The sequence below is a fragment of the Pseudopodoces humilis genome, chromosome 11, assembly GCF_049639895.1.
Source record: "Pseudopodoces humilis isolate 2021_Gansu_Grassland_sample_001 chromosome 11, ASM4963989v1, whole genome shotgun sequence".
NCBI classification, from domain to species: Eukaryota; Metazoa; Chordata; class Aves; order Passeriformes; family Paridae; genus Pseudopodoces; species Pseudopodoces humilis.
The window spans coordinates 24,871,683-24,886,630 of NC_142210.1; the positions used below are offsets into that span (position 1 = coordinate 24,871,683).

The window sequence follows — 14,948 nt, forward strand, 5'->3', positions numbered from 1 at the left end:
TGCAAGTGTCCAGGACCTGATGAGTTTAGACTGAACACAGCACAACTCGAGGGGCCCTGGCTGGGGCTGTGCCTCTGGCTGTCGGGACAGGCACTCGGCTCCGTCGTGCCACAGCCAGACGCAAAGGCTGTGGTGATCCCAGGAAGCCGTGGAAATGATCTTGCAGTGCTCTGGGCACCAACACCAGACGAGTCACTGATACCACTGGCTGCATCTCAACACGCTCTTTCCATCTGAAAAATAAGTGAAGCTGACTTACTGTGTTGTAGAACTCACATGCTAGTAAGACACTGTGAATTTTTACAGACAGCAATGGTAAAGTAGCACACACCTGCTTTCCCGAGGGGTATCCAAACCTGGCTGTGTTTGCACATGACAGTTTTCTCTCTTTTATTCTGCAAACTGTATGTGCAGATTCCTTGCAGAGGTTCCACAGCGCCAAGTCCTACGGGAGAGCTCAGGAAGATGCGTGACAATGTGTGGCACAGGTGTAAGGAATGCGCTCGGGCAGGTGCTCCATGTGCACGCAGGTGGTGTCCGCACAGTCAGGTCGGGTTTGGTAACGCGTGGTGTCACCCCCAGTCCAGCTCCCAGCTCCTGACAGAAGCAGCAGCTCCGGGGCTCGGCAGAGCGGAGCTGGGACGGCAGGACCGAGGACGGCGGCTCGGACACCGCTGGCACCAAGGGCCCCGCAGGCTCCCGGGGACAGCCGGTACCGGGCAGTGCGGCCGGCACAGCGCCCGCAGCCCCGCCGAGGCGGCCGCGGGGAACGGAGCAGCCGCAGCTGCAGCCCCGAAGAGCAGCGAGCGCCGCGGGGCAGCCTCGGCCCGGGGCCGGTACCGGGCGGGACAGGGGCCGGCACAGGGCCGGTACAGGGTCGGTACCGGGCGGGACAGGGGCCGGTACAGGGGTCGGTACCGGGCGGGACAGGGGCCGGTACAGGGCCGGCACAAGGCCGGTACCGGGCGGGACAGGGGCCGGCACAGGGGCCGGTACAAGGCCGGTACCGGGCGGACAGGGGCCGGCACAAGGGCCGGTACAAGGCCGGGACCGGGCGGGACAGGGGCCGGCACAGGGCCGGTACCGGGCGGGACAGGGGCCGGCCCAGGGCCGGTCCGGGGCGGGACAGGGCCCGGTACAGGGGTCGGTACCGGGCGGGACAGGGGCCGGTACAGGGCTGGTACAGGCCTGGTACAGGGTCGGTACCGGGCGGGACAGGGGCCGGTACAGGGCCGGCACAAGGCCGGTACCGGGCGGGACAGGGGCCGGCACAGGGGCCGGTACAGGGCCGGTACCGGGCGGGACAGGGGCCGGCACAGGGGCCGGTACAAGGCCGGTACCGGGCGGGACAGGGGCCGGCACAGGGGCCGGTACAAGGCCGGTACCGGGCGGGACAGGGGTCGGTACAGGGGCCGGCACAGGGCCGGTACAAGGCCGGTACCGGGCGGGACAGGGGTCGGTACAGGGGCCGGTACAAGGCCGGTACCGGGCGGGACAGGGGTCGGTACAGGGGCCGGTACAAGGCCGGTACCGGGCGGGACAGGGGCCGGCACAGGGCCGGTACAGGGGCGGGCACGGGGCCGGTACAAGGCCGGTCCCGGGCGGTACAGGGGCCGGCACAGGGCCGGTACAAGGCCGGTACCGGGCGGTACAGGGGCCGGCACAGGGCCGGTACAAGGCCGGTACCGGGCGGGACAGGGGTCGGTACAGGGCGGCGCAAGGGCGCAGCCGCAGCCCGCGCGCTCCCGGCGTGCCCCGCGCCCGTCGCCCTGGAGACGCCGCCGTAGCCGCCGGGCATGGACGGGCCGGGCTGGGCCGCGGAGCCCAGCGGAGGGGCGGACGATGGGGCGGACGATGGGGCGGATGGGCTCCGCTGGCCCCGGCCCCCCGAGGAGGGCACAGAGCTCCCGGCAGAGCCGCGGTGCGAGACACCCCCGGCCGGCCCGCAGCCGATCCTCGCGGGCCTGCCCACCCTCCTGGCCTACAGACCCGAGTCCGCACAGGCAAACGTACAACACGAGGTCAGTTGGGGGTGGGCGCACCTCGCTGCTTCGTTCACACAGTTCCATGTGCAAAACATGGAACCAACGCCCATTGCCGAGCCCGCAAAGGAGCCCCTTCATGACAGGTTTTTCTTCTGCGAGGCTGTTGAAACAGTGCTGGCTGTGCACACCTGGGTAGCAAGAGGTTGTGCAGTCTCTCCCCACTGCTGCATCCTCTGTTGAGAATTTCCCAGCAGAATATTTTGTCTAAATCTGATAGAAAATGTATATAAATAGGTACAAACACAGAATACAAGCAGGGCACAGAGTTCCCTGTAACCCTTAGCAGAGCAAAGTCACCAAAGAATTAATCTGAGGCACGAGGTCGGGAGTGAGGGAATTTTGTTTCAGGATATCCAGTATCCATACTCAACACACCCTGCTGCCAACCTGGTTTGCACCTGGTCAGATGTGACCAGCACTGTATCACCTAGTCTGCTGGTGCTTTCTCAGAAACTCCCACAACTGCAGACATCAAGAATTTTTCTCTGTAACACATTCAAATCCTCAGCCTCAGTGTTCTGTGCTCTCAGCTTCCTTGGGAAGGAGCACAGCTCATAAATACCACAGTAATTCCCTTTCTTTGGGAGCATTTATTGATTTATTTACAACACCTCTGCTTTTCTTTTTGGTGGTTTCCTGAAGCTAATGTTTTGAATTAAATTGCTCCAAGATATCCCAGACATGGATCTGCCATGAGTGCCCTTCGGCGCTTTGTCACATTTGTTGCATTTTGAGCAGAGCCCTCTTTGGCCGTGCTGAGCCGGGGTTCTGGGGGCTGGCACCCCATGTCCTTCCTCCCTGCTCTCCCCGCCATCGCTGCAGGCAGAGGAGGATGCTGAGCCAACATGCGAGTACTGTGGCAACCTGCTGAGGCCGTTCCCTTTCTCCGAGGACGTCCCTCTCTCCGAGGACCAGGAAGACGTAAGCTGTGGGAAGGATGAGCAGGGTTTGCCGTGGAACGGCCGTGCTCACGGCTCCGCTCTCTTGCCTTCTAGAGATTCTGCTGCGAGCGCAGCCGAGAGCTCTACGAGTTCATCAGGAATGAGAGGAAGAGGCTCGAGGATGTCAGCAGCCTTCCCAGAGCTGTCAGTACCCATGAATCCCTCGGCTCTGAAGCCAACCTGCTGCTGTCAAAGGAGCAAGAGAACTGGAGGTACTGGGAGAACTGGGGATCAGGTCTGTGTAATGAACACAGGGAGCTCTGAGGGAAAAAGGAGTGTTAAGAAGCTGCAGGGAGAGGGATTAAAGAAGAAAAACCTTTGCTTTAGGCACCAGAAGTTCAGATTCTCTCTGGTCCCTCCTGACTCCTCTGTTGCCAGGCTGCACAAGGAGGTGAGGCACATGCTGGGTGAAATGTTAATTCCAGTGCTGGCAGATGAACTATCTAGAGACAGGTAGAGCCAAAAACTGCACTGTCCAAAAAATAGCTGTGGGAAGGGACAGCATTTGGATGTAGCTTCTACCTCTGGCACTGAAACAAAGCTGAAGTTTGTATTTCTGTTTTGCTCCATAAACTGTTTGGATTACAGTTTCCAGAGTCACGCATAAGAACTGTGCAAGTTCTCAGGCTGTTTACAGGACACCCAAAGCTTGTGCAAGAGTTTAAACCTCCAGGGAAAGTCTAAGCCACAGGGAAAAGGAAAACCAAACCAGTATACCTGGAAACAAACTGTAGGTCTCCTTGAAAATCCTTCGCAGGCTGAGGGTGCAAGTGCTTCCTACTATGTACAAAGCACAAACCAAACGACTGTCCCACTGTCAGATTCGTAGGAAGCAACACAAGAATAGTGAAAATATTCTTTAAGATGAGCTATTTTCTTGATCTTGTGGGCATCTGTCCTTCTCTTTCACGTAAAATCCTGACCCAAACCCCATTACAATATTTGGCTCTCCTGCCAGCAGAGCTGATGTCACTGCAGTGGCAGTCTGTTCACTGGAATCTGTGTGGGCATAATTCCTTCCTGCTGAGGCATGAGTATTTTGGTGACACTGCTGCCTGTTACTTGGAATTGTGAGCAGAGAGAAAAACAGATTCAGAAATTGTGTTCCTAAAGAAGGGATATCCACTACTTGCAGCTTTCCAAACAAGATACATGAGGTGTCAACAACACTTCTATTTTCCAGGCAGCAGAAGAGACACCTGGCTAGAGAGTTGGCTGAGCAGTCTTTAAAGCCGAGTGCCACTAAAGGTGAGTTGGTATTTCCATATGGATTTTCCATTTGTCTCAACAATGCATGCAGTGGAATTGCTGGTTTCTAACTGGAGGATTTTACACAGCAGCATGTTCGTTCATTGTCAGATACGCAATCTCATTAAATTCGATACAGCTGTATTAAATCATCCCTCACACATGAGCACAGAGAGGCTATTTGTCATGATTTTCAGTACGTGTGAAGTTTCCAGCTGAGATGCACAGAACCTGACCTGAGAGGACAAGTTGGCAGAGCCAAGCCCTTGGGAAGTAGGAACTGCCAAAATGAGGCTCACCCATATTTTGCCTGACCAGGTGGATACTCCACCAATTCCTAGCCCAGGCTGTGGATGACTGAGCAGCCTTTGAGTCTAGCTGTAGAGGAGGAGTTTTGACAGGTGAACCAGATTTACAATATGGGCATGTTTTCACAGAGGATAGCAGGGCACTGAGGCTTTTGCAGCACTGGGATGTCAAATGGTCAGTTCCAGTGCGTGGAGCTAAATGTTATCCCAAAAAGCTGGTCTTTACTCAGTTGTGTGTATACACATAAATGAAAAAATACTATCTTTTATCATAATCCTGTGCTTTGAAATAGCTGAGCACTTTGGACTGCCCTTGTTAGAAAATACCCCAAGACAGACTGTCAGGATGGAACGTTTCAGCCAGGAACTCCCACTCCCCCAGTTACAGCAGAGGAATCAGGCAGCCCCATGGTGGCCACTGCCAACCCCCTCTGCTGCACAGAGGCCCTCCCTGTGCTCTGCAGGTTCACAGCAAGCTGGATCCGTTTCCTATGAGCTTTCCCAGGAACTCTCATCTCCCAAAGGTGGGACACCAGAGCCTGTTCCAAGTGCAGCTGAGCCCAAGCCCGAGCTGGAGCCCCGGCCCCAGGAGGAGCCCGAGCCCGAGTCCTGGCCCGAGGAGGAGCCTGGGCCCGAGCCCGAGCCCTGGCTCGAGGAGGAGCCAGAGCCCCAGCCCCAAGAGGAGCCCAGGCCCAAGCCCGAGTCCCAGCCTGAGGAGGAGCCTGAGCCTGAGCACGAGGAGGAGCCTGTGGCCTTCGGTGACCTTGGCTATGATTTCAGTCTTCTGGGGAAGAAGGCAGGTACCTGCGGCCGACAGCGACGGGAGCCCTTTGCATGTGTCAGCCGAGCAGTCGGAGCCCGGCAGTACCCATTTTCACAGGGCAGCTGTGCCAGACTGCTCTCATTTGTTCCATCCTTCCAATCTTAGGTGGGGAAGGGTAAATTGGTGCAGAAGTACTACAAAAATGGAAAGAAATTCCTTACCATGCTCCCAGACGGAACCTCGCAGTTATTGTATCCTTTACAGAGTTCACTTGCCTGCATTAGTCCAGGGCTGTTACTAATTTTAAATGTGTCCCAGTCCACTTTATTACAACCTGGCTCATCACTCCCACTCGCTCTGTCTGAGGAGCAGCAGCAGTGAAACCTGACACAGCTCCTGGGCTGAGGTTTCAAAGAACAGCCAGCAGCTCCAATGAGCACTAGCTTCCAAGACCCAGCCCTAGGAAGCTGAACACCTTTAACACAGTGCTCTGAGTAATATGTTTTTACACCCCAAAGTAGTACCCAGAAGTATTTAGTGTGTAGTAACAGACCAGTCAAGCAAAGCAGGGGGTTACAAACACCTTACCTGGTGGCAGCTATCCATCTGGAAACCTGGCCATCATCATTACACGACAGAGAGACCAGCTGATTTGCATAGTACAGGAAGACGAGCGGAGGACAGCCAAAATCCGAGCACTGTTTCAGTCTGATGGCAGGAGCACGTGCTATTACCCAAACGGAGATGAGTGGTGTGTTCAGCAGCTTTGCTGTCTCCTCTGTGCATTGACATTTCAAAGGCCATAAAGGGTATTTTTAATAGCATCCAAAAATAGACAAATTCAGCAGCTCATAGGCCCTACTTTGGGTGCCCTCAGAGCAAGGCAACCCAGCTGTGCCTTGAGAGATAGGGACAGACCCTGCCCCTGCTGTGCCCCTGTCCCATCCCTCAGGGGAATGAGAGACCTTCTGCCACAGGAGCTTACAGAGTTCAGAGCTTCCATTTCCCTTTCTTTAGGATAAATATGAGTATCCAGGGTGGGCAGTATTTGGACCAAGCAGGCAACAGGGTAAGAAGGTGGATGTGGCCAAACTTGTTGCCAGGACCTCACGTCCCACTGAGCCCCATTTTCATCTCCCTGAACCGCCACGTGGGAGTCCGGATCCTGGCCCAGGACAAGATCTTCATCTCCTTCCTCGCCATGGGGCGACAAGCAAAATTCAACATGGGAACCAAAGTGCAGGTATTGTTCCTGTGCCAAGCCACTCCCCATAGCAGGAGCAGGGCAGCCAGGGAAGCTCCCGTCTGCACTTAGCCTGTGGTGGATGCTCCCTATGTTGTCCCATGCTCCTTCCCCAAAAAGCAAGCTGTGGAGGGAGGTGTGCATATTACTGCCACTCTTACGGAGATGGGGCACTTGCCAGCCCCAGCTCTCTTCAAGGGGCCACAGTGTGGGACTCCACTCCCAGGCAGGTCCCCGGCTACATCCCCAAGGGTCACCCTGGCTCTGCCACAGGGAGAAGAGCTATGGGCAGGGTGCATGGCAGCTACTTTCCTCCAGGGGCTCCTGTCACAGGGGCAGGTTTGTCTGCTGGAAGCCCTGCCCCCAGCTCGGGTGGCTCTGCTGACACGTGTCCTTGGTTCTGCAGGTCGGCACCGCCAGCCAGCCGCTTCCACCAGCCCAGCTGGGTGAGGACGAGCTCCTGCTGCTTGCCTTCCGGGTGAGGATCCTGCAGCTCTTCGACAGGATGCGGGGATGCCTCAACTTCCCTTCCAGTGTGCAGTGGAACAAAATGCAGCCTCCCATGTACCTCATGACCCAGGCTGTGAAGATCTTGGAGCTCTGCATGGCTGCTGACATAAGTGATGAGCTGCGCAGCTCCATCAAGGCGATAATAAATGCACAGGAGCTTTGACCGGTGTGTGTGTGTGGTGTAAGGCAAAATGAGCCAGAGACAGTCCCTGATGCTGTGGCACCTGCACATGGCTCAGCAAGGTTTCTCCTCTGGCCCTGCCCTGCCTTGGTGCAGAGCAAAGGGCAGTCCAGGGTTGATCTGCACAGCCCCAAATGGGTCTTGCTCAGGGCAGGCAGTAGCAGCTCTCACTGGGGACACCCTGGTGATGGAGGCATGAGAAGGCTTTGCTCAGGCAGCTCCTGAGCAGCCTCTCTTCTGTCTCCAGCCCCAGCTGAATAGACACTTCAGCCCTTGGCTAAGGCACAAGGTTAAAACATAGCACAGCCAAGCCGGGGCTTGGGACAGGTACACAGGCAGGTGTTTGCTCCAGTCACCCACACAGGTACTGCTCTGCCACTCCTGACAAGAAGGTGGGACCAGCAGGAATGCCCCAAGTTTTCCCAGTGCCCATGCCCACAGCAGCTCAGCTGGCTGCAGGTACAAAACAAGGTGGTTCCCTGTCCAGAGAGTGACAAATGCCCTCAGAGTGCCCAAAGCAATCGCCTATGCTTGGTTCCAGGGAGTACCAGCTGCAGCCAGGGATGGGCTCTGGTTCGAGCACTGCAAACCCAGAGCTGTCAATGGGCATTTAGAGACCTGTGGTGCTGCACTTGGCAGTGAGGAACCTCCCAGCCTCTCAGAGCTAACTTGGGCTTCACCTGGCCAGCTTCGCCCAGGGAGGTCACACCTCAACTGTGGCAGGTGCCTGAAGGGTAAGGCCAAGCTCCATGTGCCCCTCCCTGCACTGGAGGTTCTCGAGGGCCTACACACGACAAATACAAGATCAGTAACTTTGAAAAGTTGGCTTTTTATGCAGTTTTTTCAATTGCAGTTCCAAGAATGTCCATAAGTGACAAACAAGGTACTTCACACAGGAAATGGGAACTCTTTATTTCAATTAATGTTCTTGGGTTCTATTTAGGACAGCAGGAAGGCCCAGCTCATCTCTCAAATGGCCAAGGAAGAACTGCTAGAGCTGGCCCACATGATTAAAGAGTAGCTGATCTTAATTTTCACTGAAGTCACCAAATGATGTAACTATTCTGCATATAATTTTTCTCATATAATTCAGTATATAATGCACTGTTCGACTCTTCCATAGATTTTGAAAAATATACAAACCTGTTTTAACCACATTAAAGATATTTGATAGACAGCTATCACTCAACAGCTTAGGACAATATCAGACACTCCTATAACTTCATTTAAACTACAAAAAGAACATAAATTCATATAAAATACAACAGATTAAACAAACTTCTCTTTTTCCAAGGAAAAATTAGGTATCAACTCAATCTGCCATTGTGTGAAACATGAATATAAAATAAGTTACCATTAGTAATGCCTGCATTGCTGATCTATGAACTGGTCGAATGAAGTCTTAAAAAAACTATACAGTATTATTGCACTCGTGGCTGTGCAGTGTGGACCAGCCAGCACTGAAACAGGGCTCATTGAGTGTTTGTCCAGGAGGCACAACGTGGCTGCAAGAGAGGCATCCAGCCTGCACCAACAGCGGCTGTCTTCAGTGCAGGCCTTCATGGGTCTGCACCACGTGGCCCAGGAACCACCACCCAACGCCTGTGGAGAGACACCTGGGTTACAGTCGGCAACAGCCCTGTGCCACAGCAGCACACCTGCACTGAGCCTGGGCCACACCGTCCTGAGCCAGGGCCACACCTGTCCTGAGCCAGGGCCACACCTGTCCTGAGCCAGGGCCACACCTGCACTGAACCTGCTGTACACCTGCATCAAGCAAGCCCCAAGATGCGGAATCATAACCTATGCATTTTGAAAGCCACAGGTGACACAGAGATGTGGAAGTGGTTTGTCATAAAATACCTACAGGATGTGAACCCTGTGCTACCAAAAGCTGTGGAGCTTTTGTGGAGGGGCAGGGCAGTATAGCAACTGGAGCACGACGGTGTTCTGCTCTCCAGGGTTAAGCAAGGAACAGGACAGCATCCTGTTCCGCAAGGTTGTGGAATTCAACTTGGTTAAAAGCCAGGGAGACCCTAATCCCCTGTGCAGAGGCTGTTCTAAGGCACGTAAGGCAGCGCATTTCTGATCTCTGCACCACACACTTCAATGACATTAGACCTTCTGCCTACAGTAATACATGTTCTCCTGCCTCATGGAATGCCAGCTTCCTGCTCTGAGACAGGCAGAATGAGCCACATCCCAAAACCTCCTCCCCAAACAGCCTCTGTGACACCACACGTGACAGCTGAACACCACGGGAGCTAATTCTCCAGAAAAACATTTAACTGAACAAACACACAATCCAGTCTCCAGTGTGCCCCTCTCACCTGGGCAAACACACTGGTGACTGGAGGAGACTTACGAGAAGTTTCAGTGCTGATCGATGGGGCTATGATCGATGATGGGGCATTGACTCCATGTGCACATTGAGCTTCATCTCGTTATCAAGGATCTGTACAAGCTGCTGCATGGAAGGGAGGTGGCCAGACTCCAGCTTAGACCACACTGGGACATCTAGCACAGAACATATGTGGGAGAAAAGCACCATTACACTGGGAGCATCAAAAAACAGGCAGAGCTGGTGTAAACATGGAATTGAGAAGCTCTAGGAAGCTGTGTGAGTTGGTACTGATCTGTGCTGAGGAAAACATCTGAATCAATAATCCTTCCAACCTCTTGCTATGCTGAACCCCAGCCCAACTAGGAATCACAGAATCACTAGATTGGAAGAGACCTCCAAGATCATCAAGTCCAACCCAGCCCTAACTCCTCAACTAAACCATGGCACTGAGTGCCACATCCTGAGTGCCAGTCTTTTTTCAAACACATCCAGGGATGGTGACTCCATCACCTCCCCAGGCAAACCATTCCAATACTTTATCATCCTTTCTGTAAAAAACTTTTTCCTAATACTCAACTTTTATTTCCCTTGGCACAGCTTAAGACTGTGTCCTCTGGTTCTGTCAGTTGCTGCCTGGAGAAAGAGACCGACCCCCACCTGACCACATCCACCTTTCAGGGAGTTGTAGAGAGTGGTAAAGTCACCTCTGAGTCTCCTTTTCCCAAGGTTAAAAGAAAGGAGGGCAGAGTGTCTAATGCTTCCATTTAGAAGTGTATCATATTGATGGAGAGGTGCAAAATATCCTGACATTCCTGTTAACCTGAAAAATTAGTACTGTTGTCCACCAGTACTGATAATCTGGTAACTGTAATGGATTCTTTAGGATTCCAAGCCTAAAGCATGCTGCAGAACAGACAGGGAAAGCATCTAATTGGAGAGTACATGCCCCTAGCTGATGGCTTCCTACTTAATGCACATCACACATAAAGCAAGAATATAACACAGTTATTCCAAGGGATCAAATATCCCTCAGAGTAAGTTTTTACAGAGCTATTCTAGAGTATCTGACATCTGTATAAATTGCTTTATAAGACTTTTATGATTTTTATATTTTATTGTGATAGATGAAATCTGAAGATCCAAATGGATGGCAATTTCTACATACCACATTTGGGATATAACTTTCCTGACACCATCCCTCATTCTCCTCACCCCACAGCTCTCACATGTGTATATGTGACACCCCTCAAACGAAGTCTCAGCTCACCATTCAAAGTGATTTCAAAAGCCCCAGTGGACATACACTGGTTCTCAATCATGTTGCTCAGGAAGAAGACCATCATGCAGGCGTACACCTGGAAGGGAACGAAGATCCACAGAGACCTCAGCCACACCTACTATTATTCACTGGTGCCTCTGAACTCCCTCTGTGATTGTTCAAGGAATGTTCCCATCTACAGACACTTCCCCTTCCTCCTCTTGAACAGACTTCAAGGCACCTTGCCTTCCCCAGAAAAGCACCAAACCAGCTCCAAACCCACCCAACTGACAGCCCTCTGCACACCTCTGGAGCCAGCACAGCCAGGTTTGCAGGGGGGCTGGCAGTGTGACATGGGAACCGTTCCCAGACACCGCCTGTCACTGTCACAGCAATCTCCAGATCACAGAGTAAAGGACCCAGCCACAAACAGCAGAGCAAGGCAAGTCACACGTGTATAGGAACCACCAACCCTCCTGCATGCCTCCAAGCTCTTCAGCTGGAATTTTCTCTGTGCATGGGTGACTAAGGAGGAAAGGAGAGCATCTTCAGCAGTGTAGCTCCTCCCTCACCACCAGCACATCTCTAATTTCCTTTTCCTGTTCACAGGCACACTCACACAGGTCACTGCAACATCACAGAACCTGGCACAGGGACAGCAGCTGTGCACTGCAGCCAGCCCAGCCAGGCACGGAGATGGCCCATTTAATTCAGCTGGAAATATGACAGCTTCTGGGCATGCAAACTGGCCAGTGAAAAACCCAGGGAACTGGGCAGCTCAGCAGGAAGGTCTGCAAATTACTTTAGTTTAGTGGAATAAATCTGGAATAAGGTTACTCTAAATCAGAGTACAACACCCTGAATCTGCTGGCATCATGAGTACTGACTCATGGGGTTATTCTCCCACAATGTCATGCCCGTCTGCTCTCCAAAAACACCAACAGCATTTCAATTTCATTTTTCTAACACCCTTCTAATTGCTGCCTAATCTATCAGGAGTCTGATGGAACCATCAACTGCAAAACAGTTGATTTTTCCACAGAGACAGGAAGCTGTAATTTTAACATCAATAATACAGGCTTGAAATGCTACTCTTGAGCCCTAAAAAATAAAAAACTCTTTTATCGTCTTTGACAGCACATTAACCTCATCTGCCCCTCTGCAGTAGCAGCAGCTTGGATAGAGATCACAGAAGCAACCCTGGGTTTGTCAGAAGCGTAAAGTACAACGGGTAAGAATTATTCTACTGTAATGCTGTAGCACATGAAAGGTAAATCAGTCAGAACTGAGGGACTCACAGAGCACCCTCATGAAGTAACTCTGAAGCTACTTTTTCAGACTAGAAGAAGTATGTCTTTACCTTGTTTTCCTGGCCCCACTGCCAGATGCTTGGAGCTTGCATGCCAAAGAAAGCGAACGGGTCCTTGCCAACGATGATTAAGCCAATTAATACTAGTTTGAAGACAGACAGGAAAGATGCTATGTGCCTGTTGGAGACAACACACACCAGTGACTGAAAGGTTTAGTTCCTACTTCACCATACACAACTTAATTTACCTCACTAGAATTTTGACAGTGAACAATCAAATGTTTTAGGGGTAGTACAAAACTTTCCAAGAATGTTTATCTCACTGTAAAAAAATCCCAAACCAAATCAAACCAACAAAACAAAAATGCAATACACATTAACAATACCCCAATAAGACCCTGCTTTTGCACAGCGCCCCAGAAAGGCACTTTCCCATAAACCACAGATTCTTTTGCCCCTCAGCAGACCTCAGATAGAACTTTGCTTTTAACTTACAATATGCCTGAACTAGGTAACAGATTCAGTTTCTAAAGAAGCTGTTCCACATCACAGACATGTTTAACTGACGGGCACCACGTGTTGTGGAGCATTTCCCAGTGATGCAGAACTCCCCACAGCCAGCCCACACTGAGGCACCGCGCCCTGCAGCCTCCCACCACTGCAACCCTGCCAGAAATCGGGCCAACGACTGTTCCAGGAGCCACCCAGTAACTATGGCATCACTCTCCAGCGTGGGCACACTGCTTTAACAGGAATAACGCTATTTTGTCTTTTTCGAAATTTCTTTGGGCTTTCCTCCCACAGCTGCACCAAAGGCCACTCTGGCAGTCTCCCCACTGAGGTGAGCTCTCCCTGATTCAGATGTTAAATGTGAACTTTCCGTTCCTCTGTGTCCTTAACCAATTACAGGGATTTGTCACTAAGTGCATAAGCCTGAGCAACAAATCAAATTTATGTCCAGATACAGCATGAAGAAAAGCTGGGAAAAATCACTGCTTTAAAAAAAAGTTACATAATTAATTTTAGCTTGGATATGACAGGCCTCATCATACAGCTATCCAGACAGTGATACTTGTACGGAAAACTAAGGCAGCTACCTGGAAGGCAGAAAATCACCACACTTGTATGTAATGGCAATAGAAAATCCCTTTGAGTTTACATTTTCTGTATTATTTCAGTGTAAAGGCACGTGTTTATCACTGGAAAGCAGACAGACAGTACACAGCACAAGGTGGCACGCTCACCTATAAATAGGCTGAGGAAGGTAGTTCTCCCCTTCGATTCGGATGTCTGGGTACCGCTGGCTGATGACCCGCATGTACTCCTCAAACACCCGCCTGTAGCCTCAGGAGACACTGAACACAGACAGCACTGTCACCACAGATCGAGGGCTGAATGGTACAACCACTGCTCAGCAGTACTCACCCTCTTCAGTTAAAACAGAACTAACATTTTTTTATGGCACAGAAAAAACCTGAGCTGCAGTGAAATTACACATCACAAATCCCAAAGGGTAAGCCCTGGGCGTGACACTGGTTTGCTCCACATCCCAGCACAAACAGAGCTCTGGAAACACCCACTGGGCATCAAATCACCTGCCTTCCCTGTAAAAATCTGTTAAATTGGGATTAATTTAGGAAGTCGATGTAAGCAATCCCTCGCTCTGTGCCCAAAACCAACAACAACAAAAGAATTTAAAAAAAAAATCTCCACACAAAGCCGTCTGAATTCCTCTCTGGAATTGCCCAGACAGGCAGTGTCACTCCCCATGTAGGAACGACACGTGAACTGCAGGAGCTAAATGTTCCCGAGCTGTCCCCTGACTCGCCTTTCAGCAGCCGCCTCTATAAAACTGCGGAAAGCCGCCCAAGACCCAACTGCACTTTCCTCTGAGCGCTTCTGCGGTGCCTCATGGACCCACAGGGCCCGGCCCAGGCTCTGCTCGGCCGCCACCCAGCCTGCCCGCCCTGAGGGCCGGGAACCGTGCTGACGAGAGCTCCGGGCCTGCTCCCCGCTAACAGAGCCCGTGTGCCGGGGCTGCCTCAATCCTGCTCGCAGCTGCTGGCACCGTCGGCAACACCCCCGGGATGGCGCAAAGGTGCCCGAGCGCACCGACTGCAATAGGGGCACTGCACCAAAACAAACACAAAATTACAGCCATTGCTGAAACATCGATTCCAACCAAACGTTAGTCCCGCATCACCACAACGCCATCCGTGGCATTAAAGGGCCCGAAAAAGCGCGGTTTTACGGCGCGTGGCCGTAGAGAGGCACCCACTGACAGAGCCGCCGCCCGCGGCCCGGTGCCGCCTCCCACGCTCCGGCAGCGCCGGGCGCCTCGACAGGTCACCCGGGGTGGGGCGGCCCCCAGCCCTGGCGGCGGCCCCTTCACGGACGACAAGAGCGAGCGAGGCCGCCGCCGCGCTGAGGGAAAGGAAGGGAAGAAAACGAACGAGGGAGGGAGAGGCGAAGGCCCCGCGGACGCCGCCATTTTGGCCGCCGCCATCTTGGCGGGCGCCCCTCACCAGATCTGGAACTTGAGCAGCGGCCCGGTGGCGTAGGCCATGCGCAGCTTCTTCGCCGGCAACCCGCCCTGCTCCGCCGCCGCGGCGCCGCCGCCGCCCGGGGCCGCGGCCAGCCCCGCCAGCAGCAGCAGCAGCAGCAGCAGCCGCCGCAGCCCCGCCGCTCGCATCTCGGCGCTCTGAGGCACCGCGCGCCGCTCGCCGCGGTCACGCGCGCGGCGGGGCGGGGCGGGGCCGGGCCCTGCGCGCCCCCTGGCGGTCACACACAGCAAGGAC

The 14,948-nt window shown here is 53.2% G+C and overlaps 2 protein-coding genes across 7 annotated transcripts; one reads left to right on the top strand and one right to left on the bottom strand.

Annotated features, from left to right (window-relative positions):
- The first annotated feature begins 403 nt into the window (after positions 1-403).
- Positions 404-7,428, top strand: ERICH6 (glutamate rich 6). 6 transcript variants are annotated; one of them, XM_088061341.1, is made up of 9 exons: positions 404-876; positions 2,868-2,966; positions 3,041-3,198; positions 4,170-4,234; positions 5,067-5,338; positions 5,471-5,556; positions 5,904-6,056; positions 6,323-6,548; positions 6,955-7,428. In XM_088061341.1, exons 1-9 carry the CDS (start codon positions 466-468, stop codon positions 7,219-7,221), a joined length of 1,737 nt encoding a protein of 578 aa, XP_087917467.1. In that variant the 5' UTR covers positions 404-465; the 3' UTR covers positions 7,222-7,428. The 6 variants fall into 6 exon arrangements, with proteins under 6 accessions (XP_087917467.1, XP_087917471.1, XP_087917468.1 ...); XM_088061340.1 differs by having other exon boundaries at positions 412-876; positions 5,007-5,338; positions 6,955-7,245; XM_088061343.1 differs by lacking the exon at positions 404-876 and adding an exon at positions 1,783-2,021 and having other exon boundaries at positions 5,007-5,338; positions 6,955-7,241.
- Positions 7,429-8,126: 698 nt separating this feature from the next.
- Positions 8,127-14,842, bottom strand: SELENOT (selenoprotein T). Its single transcript, XM_005525153.3, has 6 exons — positions 14,676-14,842; positions 13,395-13,505; positions 12,202-12,328; positions 10,851-10,938; positions 9,605-9,756; positions 8,127-8,841 (listed from the first exon to the last, which is right to left on the bottom strand). Exons 1-5 carry the CDS (start codon positions 14,840-14,842, stop codon positions 9,632-9,634), a joined length of 618 nt encoding a protein of 205 aa, XP_005525210.2. The 3' UTR covers positions 8,127-8,841; positions 9,605-9,631.
- Between the last annotated feature and the right edge of the window lie 106 nt (positions 14,843-14,948).

Bases quoted from the DNA above. Each gene is read 5' to 3' on its own strand.
- ERICH6 (XM_088061340.1), top strand. From the start codon at position 466: ATGCGTGACAATGTGTGGCACAGGTGTAAGGAATGCGCTCGGGCAGGT. The intron at 877-2,867 runs GTCGGTACCGGG...CCATCGCTGCAG, and splicing joins CGGCACAGGGCCGGTACAGG to GCAGAGGAGGATGCTGAGCC. The intron at 5,557-5,903 runs GTATCCTTTACA...ACCTGGTGGCAG, and splicing joins GACGGAACCTCGCAGTTATT to CTATCCATCTGGAAACCTGG.